Source organism: Sciurus carolinensis, chromosome 1 (genome assembly GCF_902686445.1).
Source record: "Sciurus carolinensis chromosome 1, mSciCar1.2, whole genome shotgun sequence".
Lineage (NCBI taxonomy): Eukaryota > Metazoa > Chordata > Mammalia > Rodentia > Sciuridae > Sciurus > Sciurus carolinensis.
This window is the reverse complement of record NC_062213.1, coordinates 133,750,159-133,768,635: the sequence shown is the minus strand read 5'-3', so window position 1 is coordinate 133,768,635 and position 18,477 is coordinate 133,750,159. Positions and strand designations below refer to the sequence as shown.

The window sequence follows — 18,477 nt, the reverse complement described above, 5'->3', positions numbered from 1 at the left end:
CAGAAATTCCATTATTGATCATCATTTGGTCATCCTTGATATAGTATACTTTGTCTTCAGTAATAAACTAAGACGATTTTCCCTCATATTGGATCCATTATACACTTGGATAACTTGGTTCCCAGCTGTGTGCCAAGACTTTTACTTAAGACTCTTCTCAATGTCCATTTGTCTTATAGTGGGCAACTTGAACAAACTTTTATTTCTTTTTCTTTTCTTTTTTTTTTTTTTTTTTTTGATGGGGACACTAGAGAGTGAAACCAGGGGTGTTTAACCACTAAGCAACATCTCCAGCCCTTTTTAATATTTTATTTAGAGAGAGGGTCTCACTGAGTTGCTTAGGGTCTCGTTAAGTTTCCTAGGCTGGCTTTGAACATGGAATTATCCTGCCTTAGCCTCCTGAGTCACTGGGATTAGAGGCGCATTAAACACATTTAAACACATTTTTCTAGTGCTGCCAGTGATACTTCCTGTATTGATTCAGAGGTAAAATGAATCCTTGTTATACAATTTAAAACCTTTTGTGGAAGAGAAACAATGATTTCAATTATTATACTGTTTGTTTTTGAAAACTTAAACACTATAAAACATAATTATTATTGAAAGAAGTGACACTTGTTCCAGGATCTAAAATCACTTCAGCTATCCTTTGCATAATGGTGACAGGAAACCTCTCATCTTTAGGACTTTAGCTTATGACACATTTTTTCTTGGGTTTTTTCATACTCTTCTGGAGCTCCTGTATCTCTTTATGAAGTCGTTTGCTCTCTTCTTGGAATCCTTCCTTTAGTAACCGTGCTTGTTCCTAAAAAAGACAAAAGCAAACTGAATAAACCATAGCATTAAGAAAATACCTTATTCTATCTAGTTTTCACATTCATTGATTTTTCTTTTTGATTTTTTTTTTTTAGTATTGAATTTTCTTTACCCTTAATTTTCTTTGGCATTCGAACTCTCGATATTGCTTCTCCTAGGTGTTCGTTAGCTAAGAAATAGTTTCAGCAATACCTCCTGATAAGGCAATGAGCCTAAATTCCCAGTCTTGATCTTTTGTCATTAATTGTATAAAACCTTTGTGGAAAATCTTAGTCATACTTGGCTTCAACTCTTATACATCTACCTACCCACTTATTCTTATGTGCATATACATAACACAGAAAAAAAGTGTTCTCAAAATCTGATAAAGTATCTGAAACTTAAATTAGGAGATTTGATCTAAGCCTCCACAACTTAGTAGCACGGTGGCGTAAGATAGGTAAGACTCTTAGACAGACCTTACTGAACTGCTGTGGTAATTTCCAACCCAATACAAACTGGGAGAAGGGCATAGAAACCAGGTAAGACCATCAGTCTGTCACAGAGATGTAAGGAATAAGGAGTCCTGCTGTTCATAGAAGTTCTTTTAGAGCTCAAGTGATAACAGTTATGACAGAAACACAAAACAAAACAAATCCATTGTGGGTTTCTCTGTTAGTGAAGACAGCTCAGATATTTTATATTTTCTATTTTTATAATAGCTTATAACAGTTATTTAACATTTTATGAAACTGTTTTTCTCCTAAGAAATAAGGATACTATTCTTACTTTAGATAGTATTAAGCAATAGATAAAATATTTTTATGATGTTTAGTAGATAACAGCTACCATTAATTGAAGGATATACTGATAAAGAACTAGAAATAATACAACCGCAGATAAAAAACTTAAAAACCAGAGATGGGCGATGAACACATCAGGCAGGTACACAGAAATTGAAAAGTAGGAGTGAGCAGGCAAGGTCACTTTTTAGGCTTCATGTTCTAATTGCCACAATAAGTTGTGATCAGGGAGAATGGAGAGAAAACAGAAACCTCGAGGTGGTGCAACTGAATACCTGAAGTTTAATAGCAATGATCTTCTCTTGTTCTTGCTGCATCTGGGCCCTGTCCTGCTCCATCTTCTCAGTCAACTGTTTCACGTGTTCCTGATAACTCCTCTCTTTCTGTTCCATCAGCTGCTCATTCTTCTTTTGCATTTCTTCCAACATTTTTGCTGCAGCCTCTGCAGATTCAGCTTTCACACGCTCCACTGAAGAGGAAAAGGGAGAAGAGAAAGGTGAATGGGGTTACTGCTGCCTGGCCTCCTTCCTCTCCACTTACTTGCTACTGTTGCCACTGCATAGGCTCTACCCAGTGTGACTTGGAAAAGAAGGCACATCTTTGCTCTTCTTGCTCTTGTTTGGAGATCGCTGGTTTCTTAGGTTTCAAAGGCTATGCAAGCTTTTCAGCCTTCTAGTCTCTTGACTTGCTGCTCACCTTCGATCTCCTTTTCCTTTTCGGTGAGAGTCTGATCTGTTTGTAGAATTGCATCAGTCACATCCTCCTTGGACTTCAAGTATGTCTGCAGAATCTCTTCAGCCTTGGAGTCCAGAGAACAGAGTTAGCAGTTGGAAATGTATTTGTTCCTGTCTGATTCCCCAGCACCTTTGCCGCTAGGAATTGCTCCTCTTGGCCCTAGCATGCCTGGTGACCAAGATTCCCTGTCCAGGAATAGGCATTTGCTCCAGGCTGTTTGGTCAAGCACCCACTAATCCATAGCTTTTAAGGGGTCCCTTACTAAAGAAAAGAGACTCAGTCCTTTTAGACTGAGGAGTTAGTTTGGAGTTAGCAGTGCTGTGGTCCTATATGGGGTGAGCTTACTGGAGAATGAGACCTCATGGAGAGAGCTGATCAGAGAGATGGGGATGAAGGAAGAGAGGGAGGGCAGTGTGGGGGTGGGGGTGAGTAACGGACAGAGAGACCAGATGGTGACATTATTTGAAATCTTGGATCCAGCTGTCCTTTAAAGCCAGTTTGAAGCACAAATGATGAATTATTATTTTTGTTCAGTGGAGCAGCATTGCATTTCTGTCCTTTGCAACACAAACTATCCAGCAGTAATGTGGATGATAGTAACAACTTGGTGGTTAACCTGATAATTTCTTTTATACCTTAATTGTTAATTGGGTGAACTCTTCTTTGATGAGTACTTAGGACATGTCTAGTTATAATGGGCTCTTGTACATGTTATGAAAAGTGTGAATGTCATGCAGAGAGTAAGGCACCTCTCTGTGCAGTTAGTCTTGATCACAGTGCCATTGGAAGGAAGCACATTAGCAGTTTGCCATATACACAGATAGGTCTTGGTCACCTGCATCCCCTTCCTGGGTTCCTCATAGTACTTTTTCTTCAGCTCTTGTATCTTGTGAATAAAGAGACGATAGCCCCCTGGTTTAGAATAAACTCCCTGCTTCACATCTTCTTCTAGAGGGCTGAAAATGTCCTGAAGTAAAGCTGAGCAACGATCTGAAGATGCTTTCAGATTCTGCTTATGAAAGTCATCCCGCTTTGTTTCTAGCTGGGCCTTTGATGTTAAAATGGGAAATAAAAAACAGAACAGGAAAAAGGTGTTAGCTTAAAATCAGAATTTCTGAGATTGTTTCTTAAAAAAAAAAAATCTTGGACCCTTAGAAAAACATACAGTTTCCTCAGCAGGACCAGGTCCTTTCTTCTGGTCCCTACTTTTTATTAAAGCCCCTTCTCCTTTGAGGTGAGGTTCAGAACAGAGATTGCTAGCTTTGTGCCACATTGTGAGAGGTAAGCTTCTTCATTTTTAGACTGGATTAATGATTGCACATGGAAAAAATGTGACTTGATGTAACCAGGCTGCAGACAACTAAGCCTAAAATTTTCTTTGCTTTTCTGGCATGAACATCAAACCAGTCTGATAACAGTAGGCATGTAATTTGTTCAGGAGCTCTGATTATTATTTATATGCATGTAATTAAGTTAAGGGGAAGATTATTAGCTTATTCATGAGAGAGAAAAGGTTTCAAAGATTTGAGTACCTAATAATAAAACCAATTCTCCTGTTCATTATGATTATCAATAGGCAGCTGTCATCAGTTTAAAATCTAGTAATATTTGCCTCTCTCAAAATAAGACCCATCTTGTTCTCTCATAATATTTGCCTTCTCAAATCCAAATCCATATATACTTGAGAGAAAAATTACCGCTAAATCCTTTTGAAATAGTTGGTCAACATCTTTGAAGGAATGTTTGATGAAGACCTCAATGGCCTCTCTCTCACAGACCCTGTGCAGGTCCAGCAGCTCCTTGAGGGTCTCTGTGGGCATCTGCACCTTCTGCTCCATCTGCTGGTCATAGTGGGCAAGGGCCTTCTGCACAGCAGCTGAGTTCTCAATCTGGGCCAGGGCCAGGACTGCATTCTCCATGCAGGGCAGATCCCCACTGCTGATGGCATTGACATAGGTCAACACTAGACTCTCCAAGCCTACATATAGAGAATAAATGATGCTATTTGTTGACCTGAAGGAAAGACTTCATTCTGTGTAATTCTGAGCATGTCAGTTACCACCACTTTGCCTCACATTCTCCATCTCCTTAGTTCCTTGAAATGAAGCATCCCAGTCCTGCCCCATATCTATTGAATTAGACCTTCCTCTTTGGCAAGATCCTAAGGTGACAGGTTGAGAATCCTGGTTCTAGACCACAGGGGCTGGTGTTTATTGAAAGTTCACATCCATTTTTAACATCAAATGCCATTAAAACAGAAAGCATACCTCTTTAATTTATGTCTATTATTAGTCCTGACCTTAGTAAGTACCTGATTGCTATTATGGAGCAAGTGATTTTAACTCAATCAAAAAGAGTGCTCCATTTGGTGTATTAAATATATAATATTGTCCAAGAGAATTTCTTGGCTGTGCTAGTACAATAGCACTAGCCACATGTAGATTTTAGGCCTTGAAATAGAGCTCTGTGATCCAAAATTTAATTTTCTTTCATTTTAATTAATTTACATTTAAATTTAAATAGCCATGTTTGTCTAGTGCCTACCATATTGGAGAGTGTAGGTCCAGTGTACTAAGTCAATTTTAGGCAATAAAATTTTTTTCTTCTTGCCTTCCCTTTCTTTTCCCATCAAGACACTTGGTTAACAAATCTATTACAAATGTTGATACGATCTAAAATTTAATACAACAAATATGATAAGTATTTTTCAAAACTGAACTAGGTTAATGTTATTTCAAGTTCCTCTGATCTTAACAATTAGTGGAATTTCTGGAAAGGGTACTCACGAGGTCCATTGACTTTGATGCCTCCTGAAAGAGTTTTAACCTTGGAATAGTTGAATATGTATGAGCAGAATTCTGCAACTTGTTGCACAAATTCACTGTCAAGCTGATCATCATGCAGAGTCTCTAGCCGGGCAAGCTTCTTTCTATGAGTGGGTCTATCAAAGATAAAGCATTTCTTTTTCGGGAAGAACTTGCGGATACAGAGTCGGGGCAGATTATAATTTTTGTCTTTTTTACCAGTACCTGGAAGAAGATAAAAAAGGGATTTAGGTACTATAAGGATTTGCAAAAAAGTCATTTTAAAGCCAAAAGAGTATAAATTTTAAGCTTTGTAGACAAGGTAGACATCTAAGAACTCAACTCAGTTATTGTGTCATGACAGCATTCATAGACAATATGTAAATGAATGGACACAGAATTATTTTAATAAAATATATTTTCAAAGACATCTGGCATCTTCTTTGGCCACCAATTGTGTTGGACCATAGTTTTCTAACATTTGACCTAGCATGCTGCTTATGCTTTAATCTATTTTGTTCAAATCTATATCCATTATACTCATATTCTTTGGTTAAATATAGACTCACAAAATCGAAGCACAAATCCTCACATTTACCTAAACGTAGCAAAGGGAAATGTGAAAGAAAAAGAAAAGCAATGAAGAATATAACAAAATCAAATCTATTAATTTAGATATTAAGCATGAATTCCTAGGACTAGGTAGTTGGATGAAATATGACATTGTAAATGTAAGAAAACTCTAAATAGAAAAATAATCCATTCTGGTGGAACATGCTTATAATTCCAGTGACTTAGGTGGGTTAAGCAGGAGAATTGCAAGTTTGAAGTCAGTCTCAGCAATTTGGTAAGGCCCTAATAAGCAACTTAGTGAGACCCTGTCTCAAAAAAAAAAAAAACAAAAAAAAAAAAAAACAGAAAACAAACCAAAGAAAGAAACAAACAAAACGACTAGGAACATGACTTAGTAGGTAAAAGTCCCTTGGTCCAATCCCTGGTACAAATAAAACAAAATAAAATAAATAAAATAAAATAAATCTTTACTTCTTGGGTTCTGATATTCCCAGTTATCAATTCTAAGTCCCCGTTACCTTGCTTTAGCTTCAGGGCATTATCCAGGTACTCATCTGCTGAGATGGGCTGTCCATCTAGTTCCAAGTCCAGGGAGAAATCTCTCAGAGTCCACACGAAGTCTGGGAAGAAGCTCACAAATTCAGCTGAATCCTCAACCTCGTTCTCATCAGGGGAGGATTTGGCTCTGATTCGATTTGTCAGCTCTGTCACATAGCTGAGGAGCTAACTAAGGAAAACTGACAAAAATAACAGAGCCTCCCATCCCATATTAGTTCCACATATTCCAAAACCTTCATTTCTCCTTTGTTCTTAACCTACTTGGCAATTATTTAGTAGGTATATTAGCTTTTTCCCTGTCCTTGTTGTATTTGTTTTGTTTCTCTTTTTGTGCTAGATTTACCAAGATTCTGGCTCAGGCAGCTGTTTTATTAATAGAAGTCTCCCCTCTGACTTTGGTGCTGTTCTGGACCTCAGAAAGGATACTGCAGCTGGTCCATGGCCTGCTGGTTGATGGTTCCCATGCTGTTGTACACAAAAGTGCTGCTCAGGAGGACTGCCAGGGCAAAGATCCAGGAGTCATTCTGGTTGTCGCCCTGAAAGTCAGAACACATTTTTGCCAGGGAGATATTGTATTACATGGTACTTTCCACATCAGCAGTGGTAAAAGTATGCTCACTTGGAGTTTTATTAGACTCATGACCTATAAAAGGAACCCAAACCCAAAATGAAATGATTGTTGGTAGGACTTGGACTTAGAATATTTTTTTTTTGATTAGTGTTTCTGGTTTACACTGATTCTCCCATGCCTTCCTATGATGATTGACAGAGAGTTGCAAAACAGTCAAAGTTGCGGGTATTTTAAGGGCTTAACAACAATTTCTGTTGAAAAATTTTCTCAGGAGGAACTTCTAAGAACAAACACTAAAAGGAAACAAGAGGACATCACTTCCTCATCTTCGGATGCAGAGGTTGATGGTTAGGATTCTGTAGGTGAGCGATGAACAGAAAATTAAGCCAGTGACTAAACATTCAGTGTTGTCTTCACATACTGGATTTTGCCAATCTTCGGGATATGAGGCTTTATCTAAATCAGTGCCTGTCACAGTGGATGATGACGATATCAATGATTCTGAGCATAGGTTTGATTCCATCTGTAGGACTTTAAAGAGATCATAACACACCCTAGGTGTGGGTATAAACAGCAGCACTGGAACAGCAAGAAGGCTGTGAAAACTGGCATTGCCTGCCTTAGAAAGACTCATTTGCCTTCCTGCAAGTTTTAAAGGAAGACCAAAAATGTGCTTAAACTCACTAACCTTAAGGGAAAGTAAATCTCAATATTAACACACCTAGCATGGGATGCATTATAAATACAGAACCCTATGCTTCCATGTCACCTGTGATAATTTTATAATTTTGAAAGAGTTTTTTGATGAAAGTACATCATAACTCAATAAATGGTGAGAAAAGATGTCTTTCTCTAATTATTTTTCTTACAAGTCATCCAATTTGGTGATCCTATTTCTTGTTTTAAAATTCGTTTTAGTGTTCAGTGGACCTTTATTTAATTTATTTATTTATATGTGGTGCTGAGAATCTAATCCAATGCCTCCCACATGCTAGACAAGAGCTCTACCACTGAGCCAAGACCCCAGCCCATGATCCTATTTCTTAAGATCTGTTGAGCCTGAAAAAAAAATCACTCAAATATTCAAGATAAAAAACTGATTTCAAATAAGCATCAATTTACAAGGATCTAGACTAACTTAGATTTTAACCATTTTTCAAATAAAAAAACAGTAGTAGATTATATGGTAACATTAACTTTAATAAGATTTAAACAATAGGTTTAAATGTAAATGTTTAGTTTTTACACTTTTACTTTACTAAGGGATGGCTGGGAGGAGAAATAAAGACACATTTCATAGATGTGAAGAAAGGTGAAAACGAAGGCATTAAGGAACATACCCATAATGTTTCTACCTATCTTTTAAATATTTTTGTACTATAGTATACTCCCAATCATAAATTTTCAACAAGAAGATAGTGTTATAGAGTGTATGGAATTGGAATCATGGGGATAAGAATATGTGACTTCTGATTTTGGGGGGGGGGCGGGGCATATACGAGGGATTGAACTCAGGGTCATCTACCACTGAGCCACATCCCTAGCCCTGTTTTGTATTTTATTTAGAGACGAGGTCTCACTGAGTTACTTCGCATCTCTCAGTTGTTAAGCCTGGCTTTGAACTCCAAGATTCTCTTGCCTCAGCCTCCCAAGTGGTTGGGATTATAGGTGTGCACAACCTCATCCAGCATGACTTTTAATTCTCACCTTTACTAACAACTGTGTGATGGTGGGTAAGTGACTTTAACTTTTGCCAAGGTTTTCTATCTCTAAAATAAAAAGTTTGGGTGGAATTTTATCTGATTAATTCTAGCACCAGAAATCTATGATAGATTTGATGATAAAATTAAAAAGCCCTCCAGTAACCATCCATTTATTCCTGCTATAAACTTTAATATGAATAATACAGAAAAACACACAAGTAATTTTTGTGCCCTAATTTTAAAAGAAATTAACTGAGTAGTAAGTGCTCTGGGGTCAGTTGTTACTCTAGCTGTTTCATGTCTTACTGACACTGATAGGTGTCTGTTTCAAAGATCGACATTTTGCTAATAAACAGCACGTTTTCATTAAGGAGAATGAATATGTTGAGGGCCTTGAATGATTTGTGGGCTTGTCTGAGCCACCTCTAGGCAGCGGTGATGCTCTTTGGAGACCTCTCCCTGTTTAACTTACTGATCTGAGAGGGCAACATTCTGCTCAAAGAGAATTCTGTAATGCCATGGAATTTATTGGTTCAGACAGCCCTAGGTTCAAAGGTCACTGCCTGGAGGTGGAAAGAGATACCAGAGGCCCAAATAGCCTTGAGGCTCAGCTGCCTGGAGGACGAAGAATTACTGAACAACTGATAAAGCGCCACTCAGGCCAATTTCCCCATGGCCTCTCCCTTCTTGTTTATCTTTAAGAAACTTTTCTTACAATAAATGCCTTTGATGTCTTTGGCTATATAATAAAGAATTAAGGGTTTTTCTTCTTTGTTAGGGATCAGACCCATCAGGCCTGATCCATCCATGGAGCCCTCACTTTTTAAACTATTTTCCCATGACTTTTGTCTTTATTCCTTATTATTACTTTGGATCTTTATTTTCTCAGCCAGTTCACAGTCTCCATTTGGTTAATGCTCCCTTGATATGTAGGACTCAGCAAGACGAGTAGGTTTATTTTACATTTTTAAATAGAGTTTAATTATGGACACAAAGAGTCAAAGCCTGCTTTCCTGTTTATTTTTTAATTAAAAATATATCTGATTACTTTATGGGATGGGGTGGGGTCCAGAATGGAATGGTAATGGCATACAATTTGGGGGTTTTGTAGAATACTATCACAATCAGATAATAAAAACACTTAGAATTTTATTCTCTTTTAAAGTGCTTAAATCCTTCATTTATATTTGCTACCATTTGTTTTCTTATTATGCGAAAGAGTCTACCTGAATTTAGCTGTGACCGATGAACTTTCATACTTAGCCACTAAATAAGAATGTTATTTTGTGTGTGTCAGAGTTGTCAAAATATAAGTAACATTGTCATCTTTTAAGTAATCAGATCCTCCTTGTAACTGGCAAGTATTTCAATGGAAAGTATCTTTAATTCCATCTTGTATTTGTGATTAAAAAAAAAAAAAAAACCTATCCAGTACTTTTGAAAGGAAATGAATTTTTATCTTGAGCATGTCTTCCTTTATACTCGATTTAATGTGCTTTTATAAATTATACATTAAACAACATATTTAATATTCACTATATCAAAGAGGTGTTTAATATGCATGAATTATCTAGTCATGAAGGACATACAAATGATTTCTTACACTATTTTAATGAAGATGATATATTTTTTGTTTTTGTACAAGGGCTTGAACCTAAGGGTGATTATCTACTGAGCCACATCCCCAACCCTGTTTCACATATGCATTTTATTTTGACACAATCTCTTACAAAGTTGCTTAGGGTCTTGCTGGGTTGCCGAGGCTGGCTTTGAACTCCTTCCTCAGCCTTCTGAGCCACTGGGATCAAATGCATGTGCTACTGTGCCTGGCCAGATGATGTATTTGAGCATATTTGAATATGTGTTAAGCAACTTTTAAAATTTATTTGCAGATCATGATTAAATCTTGGCTTGATTTTTCCCATTTCACACTTAATAGTAGTATATTTTAATATACTACTATCTTAATAGTAGTATATTTTAATTGCATGTAAATTTGTACACAATTGTATGAGTAAAAACCATGTATAAATTTCATATGCTTTAAGGTTTAGTAGCATTGTATTACATTTCTAGTGTTGGTGTTTATGGAGAAGTAAATAATATATTGTTGCAAATGCTTTATCATTTGGATGCAATAAATCTGTGTAAACTTAGCAAGACTGTCTCAAAATAAATAGTTTTTTTTAAAGCTGTACTCGGTGTTTGCCTAACATGTGTGAGACCCTGGGTTCAATTCCTAGGACTGTAATTTTTTTCCCTATTTTTCATAGCAAAATTGATTCATTAAAGTGTTGTGGTTTGGATCTGGAATGTTCTCCAAAAGCTCATGTGTTAGGCAATGCAGTGATGTTCAGGGGGGAAAAGGTTGGATCCTGAGGGCTCTGACCTCATCAGTGTATTAACCATTATGGATTAATAATATGAACGAACTACTGGGAATTGGTGTAAACTGTAGGCAGGTGGGGCATGGCTGGAGGAAGAAGGTCACTGGGAGTGTGACCTTGGGGATTATATCTGTCCCTGGGCCCTCTCTCTTTCTGCTTTCTGTCATGAGGTGAGCGGCTTACTTTGACCACACCCTTCCATGATGGTGTTCTGCCTCATCTCTCAGGCCAGAGCAATGGAGTTGACCAACTATGAATCAAAATAATTCTGTTCTACTCTAGGTTGTTCTTGTCAGGTATTTTGGTCATAGGAATGAAGAGCTAACTAACACAAATAAGACTTATAATACTTCTAGGTACTTAATCAAGTAATTATTATGCTCCTGAACATTATCTCATATTCAAAACAATACTATGAGGCAAATACAGAACTGTTACATTCATTTGATAGATCAGAAAGCTAAGGCCAAAAGAAGTCAGATATTTGACTTAAAGACACTAAGGTGGCACCAGGGTTTAATTTAAACACAAAGTCTTAGGGCTTCAAAACCCAAATTCTTAACTAATAAGCCCCATGACATTAACTTTATCTATGCTACCTTTATGCATGTGGGGTAATTTGAGGAGTTTACAGCCTGTTGTTAATAGAATATTGTCTACCATCTTGCTTTTCTGCTAGGATTGTGTATTATGAATATTTTCCTCATCTCTGGTTGCTACTTACTGATGTAAGTAAAATGAAATGACATTATAGTGAAGTGCAAATTATTTTTAAGGAAAAACTACATAGTAGAAAGGATATTGGGAGACAGGGGCTTAATCCAAATTAGAATCCTCCTTCCTTACCTTCTCTACATCTCCCAGACCCTCGGTGTCAAGCAGAACTAGGGTGTGGTCTGCCATCTTGGGATGAGGCACACACCACATCCAGATTCCTTTGGTGTGAGACTGTACTGTGGCGCCCAGAGAGAAGCCTGTCAAACATAGAGGAGATAAGATGGGTAGAGTTTTAATAGTAGGTTCTGGAAATTGTGATAAAAGCATAACCAAGGGTAAGAGAGAAAAAAACAGCCTGTATTGATTGATCTTACTTATTGTTAGAGAAATAAAAATTAGAATATCCAATACATGAAAAAAATGAAACACTTATAATAACAAAAAATCAACAAACTAGAAATACAAGGAAATTACCCATATACAATAATAGCCATGTGTGAATTCACATCTGTAGAAAGATTTGCTATACTTGAGGTGTTACTATTATCCAAAGTAAAACGTTCCGTGAGTTTCTATTGAGTCCAATGAATTTTTAGAAGTATTAATACATACACTATTTTAATGTGAAATCTCCAGAAATCTCAGATAACACCCAAAAATAAACTTAAAAAAAGAAAGTATAAATTTGGTGGTTCCAAAGATTCTGAAATCTCATACTTGCTACAGAATTGTGTCATCAAAACAGTGTGGTACTGGCTTAACGACAAATATATAGAGTCTCAGAATAGAATAGAGAGTCCAGTAATTAAGTCTCATGTATATGGTCAAATGATTTTCATGAGATTTCCAAGATCACTGGATAGAGAAGGAACAGTTTCTTCAATAACTGACCTAGGGAAAACTGAAGATCCACATGCAAGGAAAAAGGAGGAGGAGGAATTGTGGTTTGCCTGTTACCTTATCACTCATGAAAATTAACTGAAAATAGATGAACAACCTAAACATTAGTGCTAAAGCTATAAAAGACCTAAACATTAGAGCTAAAGCTATAAAATCATAAAGGAAACCTAGGGAAAAAGCTTCATGTCATTGGATTTGGCAGTGATTTCTTGGATATGACACCAAAAGCATAGATCACAAAAGAAAAAAGTGGATGGGACATCATCAAAATTTAAAACTTTTGAGTATCAGAGTACATTATTGATAGAGGAAAAGAGGCAACTCATGGAACTAGAGAAACTACTTGTTAGACACGTTAGATGTGTATCAGATAAAGCATTGATGTCCAGAATATAGAAAGAATCCCTACAATGCAACACAAACAACCAGATTAAAAATTGACTATGGAGGTGGGCAGCTATTTCTCCAAAGTGGATATACAATTGGACAACAGTGAATGAAAAGATGCCCAACATCAGTAGTCATTTAGTGAACTATAAATTAAAAACATGAGATACTGCTTCACACCCATTAGAATGGCCACTATGAAACAACAAAAACGCAAAACAGGAAATCATAAATGTTGGAAAGGATATGGAAAAATTAGAGCATGCATGCATTTCTGATGGGAATTTGCAGGCAGTATGGAAAACGGTATGTGATTCCCAAGGAAATTAAATAGAATTGCCATATGAGTCCCCAGTTCTTCATCTACTGATGAATGGATAAACAAATTTCTATGTATATCAATTATTGCACTTAAAAAGGAAGGAAATTTGATAAATTACCACATGGAAGAACCTTGAAGACCTCCTACTAAGTGAAAGAAGTCAGGTACAAATGGACAAATTTTGTTATGATTCCAATTAAATGATGATCCAAGAGTAGTCAGATTCTTAGAGACAGAGTGTAGGATGGTGGTGGGGCATGACTGAATAGGGAGTTATTATTTGATGGATCCAAAGTTTCTCTTGGGAAAGATGAGACAGGCTACACAAAGATGTGAATTAATGCCACAGCTGTAAATCTAAAAAGGTTTAAAAGGGTAATTTCATGTTATGCTAATTTTCAACAGTGAAAAAGATTATTTAATACAAACTAAAACTTGTTAAAACTTTAAAAATCAGTGGAAGATTGCTCTTACTATGTGAATATTTTAATAAAAGTCTTATACTTTATTATGATTTATTATCATACAAATTAATTATTCTTTTTACTGTCTCCTCCTTCTAGAAAAGGAACAGCCTGTACTTTTAAAAGGGAAACTAAGGCAGAGTGGGGAAGAGTTAGTTCTTATGAGTGAAGATAAAAGGTCCAACTGAGTGGAAGTTTAGCTTCACTGTCCCTCCCTGACTCTAACTTTCTCCCCTCCAGCCCCAGGCTGGTTGCCCACAGTGTGGAGGACAGAGGGCTCAGCAGAGCTTTGCTGGTGGCACTCACCCTTTTGCTTCCCGGCGAGTTTGTTCATCAGGTAGGATTTGCCCGTGCGGTAGAGGCCCACGATGGCCACCACCACCACAGGCTGTGTGATGGCTGACAGGATCCGTAGGGCTTCCTGGTTGGTCATCAGTTGCCCTTTAACATTCTCAATGAGGCACATGGGGACCAGCATGTGGGTCTCTGAGGCCATGTCTAGGAGTGTCTGCAAGGGAAGAGGTGGAGTATTTTACAATTTCTAGTCTTTTGCTTTCAGAAGGCAGAGACAAAATTCCCCAGCATAAACCAAAGTATTGTGTGCATCAACAAGGTGGATGAGGAAAACATGTATGGTTTTAGAAAGTTATGAAAATATTATCAAAGTGGTTTCTTTAAAATGTTAGTATAACAGTGACTCATCATTGTATAACTGCTCTCACAACCCAATTCTTTGATTTAATTTATCATGGAAAATTTTCCTTGGCTTCTTATTTAAGAATTTACATTACACATCAAATGGAAAATAGAATAGGACTCAGATAATTCATTTTCCACTGAACTAGATTTCAGAAATTAAGTATTGACTTATTCATTCATAATTCTTCAAATGAATGAAGACCTTCATGGATAATTGTTTTGCTGTTAGACATATGGCCCTAGGATTGTTCCCTGATGTTTCTAAGTGTGCTTCTTTCTCCCACCCCAAGCACTTATGCTTATTGCACTCTAATGAAGATTCTGAACTCACATTCTAGAAGTGGAATCAATGTAACTTACTTCTGAAATTTTTATGATAGTCCATGACTGTGGAACACATAACTAGGGGCCTTGCCTGGGAAGAGGCTTGCACAGAGTAGCATCCTGAAATGTAAGTTTCTTGAGTTTCACAGTAAATTAGCCTGAACTCAGTGAGGATATGAATGAACAATCACAAACACAAGATGTTATTAGAAATGACTGAAATAAGGATTAAGAGATCAGGAAGCAGATCAAGAGAGCTGGACAGGAAGCAGGAAGTTGTTTAAAAAAATCTGTATTTCCAGCCATACATTTTAGGTTTTCTGATTTGTTCTGTTTTTTTTTTTTTTTTTTTTTTTTTTCTTTTTTCCACTTGGTAGAGAGAGGAAAGAAAAATGGGAATAGGAGGAGGTGAAAGAGAAGGAACTGACAAAGAGAGAATGGTTAGACATGAAGGTGGAGAGTGAGGCTGGTGCCTGTTCAGGAATTCAGAGGCAGAGTTTCCAGAAAGTAGAAAATTTTGCCTGAGGGTTTGGGGATGCTGGACCAGCAAAGGTGCTGCCTCAGTGCATCTTCAGAGGAAGCCCTTCAGTCAAATGCAGGGGCCGGATCCTGCTGGCGAGGGCTAAGGAGTGATGGGCACCAGGAAATTAGTGAGTCTGCACTACATCTGAAGAAGGAAATCCACCTTGAAGTCAGGTTCAGATGTATGATTAGACAGCATGATGCTTCATGTGCATGCAAGCATACACATACCTACATGCAATCATCTCTCCACAATAGCATCTCAATTAAATCCAATCGAGAATACCTGAATTTATGGGAAAGAAAACCCATAAATTCATATGCAGACAAAAAACTAAGGCAACCTCAGGAATGAAAGGATAGCTTAATTTTAAGAATCGTATGAATGTAAAGACATTTCTACATCATGAAAAGCAATATTTTAAGGCAATGAACCAAAGTGCCCAAATGTAATCCTGGAGCTCACTTTGGTTTACCTGGCGATAAGCTGGCTGAGACCTGGAGTTCCTTCTAATAAGGGGGAGGTGTTGTACCCTCATTCAGCTTCTCCAAGTTGGATGACTTCTTGCTACCGAGAGGAGTGGGTGTACACTTGTCATGTACTCAGCACTTCCGAAGACAAGGCCCCTAGCTTTTCCCAAGGAACCCTGATCCCCTGGAACCACAGCTCTGATGAGTCTGTGCTCACACTGGCTCCCTAACAAAGAAAAGTGGGAAACAGGCAGTGTCCCTCTGTTTGACCCTGGGAGGACCCATTGTGAAAAGATGAGATGATCAAGACATTTGTGCCCTTGGTTGTGCTCTGGTCTTTTAAGTCTCACCAATGAAACTTATTCCGTAATATAAAAAAAAAAAAAAAAAAAAAAGAAAAGAAAAAAGAAAAGAAAGAACGTTGCTTTTGGGGGCCTTCTGTGCTCCTAGCTCCAGTTTTTCCTCTTTGTTCTTTTTAGTGTGAGTGGTGTTTACCTGGCCCCTTGTTGAGGCAGCCCTTTCAGTTTCTCAGCTGCAGCACCAGCAGGACTGAGCAGGCTCCCCTAATGACCTTGGTCATTCATTTGTGTCCCTAGTCAGCACAGCAGTGTCCACAGTGAGAAAGACAGTCCCAGTGCATCTCACACCCTGAGTTCAGCCTCTATCTGCTGATGCCTAATGCCACACAAGTGCCAGTAGTAGCACTTAGGGACGTGCTGCCCTATGTCAGGTTGAAGTTCCAGGTCTCATCAGATTTTTGTCCCACCCCCAGTCTGCTTTTAAGAAAACTGACTGACCCTTATAAATCCCTTCCCATGCCTGCGCCAGCCTCCTAGGCTCCTGTGTCTGAGCAGAGCTGCCTCAGAGCTGCAGAGACCGAGACTGAGAAGACAAGGAAGCCTTACCTGCTCTTACTGCTCAGTGTCGGTGGACTGGTTTCTCTCACTTCAGTTCCTCTTGCTGGATGACTGGGCTTTTATTTTGATCTCCAGTGTCGTGAGCCTTTCTGGATTTCCCCCAAGTGACCAAACACTAAAGAGTATAGCAACCTTTATCATGGATTTAGGAGAATGTGAAACTAAAAGTACTTAGTCGAAGGAAATGAATCAACAATCATAAAAGTTTGTTTTAGCACTCTGCTTGTGGGTAGGGTTGACAGGATTTCTCAATCAGTATCTTCAAATATTTTCTTAAAAGAGATCCTATAAACCATTTGCTATTTAAAACAATGTCTATTAGATATAGAATATAGTAAAATGTTTTCCAAGACTGGGAGTCTGTTTAAGCATCCTCGAATAAGAAAGTGTCATTTATTTTTAAAATCTAATTTCTAAGAAGCACTGTTAAATTTGGCCTCAGATAAGTCTTCCCCTGAACTTTTGAACTGGGCTTCAAATATACCTTCCCTGGAAGGCAGATGAACTTTGAACTGGACCTAACTGCAATTTCCTGAAACACTGTTCACCCTGCTGTCCTTCGGTATAATAGATTCCTTCCCCAAACTACCTAGAACCTGAGATTGCACTCATCACTTAAAAGTTCCCCTAACTTTTTCCAGCAGCAATCATAAATTATAACAAGTGATATGATGTGATTTTTATTCAACCTGTAAGGTTAAAGCTATAAATAGAACCTCTATTTTGTAAAAACTCAGAACAGAGAAGTTTGTGCAACTCTGGTAGCATTACCCTGTAACACCATTTTGAAGTCCATATCCCCTCTTTCCTCAGGGAGGAATGTATTCTGTCTTTGGTATTATAGTTCATCTTCCCATTCCTTTGCTTAGTGCAAATTGTGTAGATATTTTTAAACTCTACCACTGAAGAGAGCCCTTGATAACAAGCCATTCTTTACTGTTTACATCCCTCCCTGCTTGAATCTTCTTGCTGGCAGATTTCTCTGCTGTGAGATCTCCAGGTGATTTTTGTCTGCTCCTAGATAAGAACACAAACGAATAGAGGTACTTCGGCCTCCACGTGGTGCATAAGGCCCGACCATAGTACTCTGTCAGATAATGCCTTCTCTGTTGAACCAGTTCATATCCAGTTTCAGTAGTCACTGTTTTAAAATTCAATCAACATTGTATTTGTCATCTTAGATTGCAGTTTCTTCTATTTGAGTTTAAAATTGACTTTCAGGATATTCTTAGAAAAGAACAATTTTTTTTTTTTTTTTTTTTTTTTTTTTCCCATTTGAATCTGCTTTGTTTGGCTGCTGGGTTAAATAAGCATGGGCTTCAAAATGTGCTCCTTCAATTTTCTTACCATTCCCACCATACTCTGGTTTTTCACTTCCCTTTCCTTCCTCCCTCCTTCCCTCTTCCCTTCTTTTCCTCCCTTACTCCTTCCTTCTCTTCCTTTCCTTTCCTTTGCCAGGTCATTTTCCAAATATATATACAAGATACCTCAAGTGTTTGCATTTGATAATATCCATCACTCCTCTTAAACAAGGAGTGATCTTTTGTTTTTATGATGACTACAGACCTCTTTTTACTTATGTTTTCAGTACAATTTTGAACAACAACTTTTTAACTAAACATCTCACAGTGTTAGGAAGGTAAGAAATGTTCATAGACGAGTATGCTGTTCCATGTCACCATCCCTTGTCTTCCACAGTTCCTTCTGAGCTCTTTCATTCCCCCTCAGATTTTGTATGGAGTTTATAGTGGGTGGTATATAAAACTGGGCCATTCTGCCTTGCTGTAGGTTGTTTAGCAAAGTCTTGTTCTTGTTCTTACCCACC

The 18,477-nt window shown here is 37.7% G+C and overlaps 1 protein-coding gene across 1 annotated transcript; it reads right to left on the bottom strand.

The window, feature by feature from the left end:
• Positions 1-322: 322 nt before the first annotated feature.
• LOC124979940 (guanylate-binding protein 1-like) lies at positions 323-16,797 on the bottom strand. The gene is made up of 11 exons (XM_047544926.1): positions 16,641-16,797; positions 14,026-14,227; positions 11,776-11,903; positions 6,695-6,804; positions 6,229-6,425; positions 5,120-5,362; positions 4,031-4,311; positions 3,169-3,381; positions 2,295-2,397; positions 1,874-2,067; positions 323-805 (listed from the first exon to the last, which is right to left on the bottom strand). The coding sequence occupies exons 2-11, from the start codon at positions 14,213-14,215 to the stop codon at positions 689-691; spliced, it is 1,776 nt and encodes a 591-aa protein (XP_047400882.1). The 5' UTR covers positions 14,216-14,227; positions 16,641-16,797; the 3' UTR covers positions 323-688.
• Positions 16,798-18,477: the final 1,680 nt, after the last annotated feature.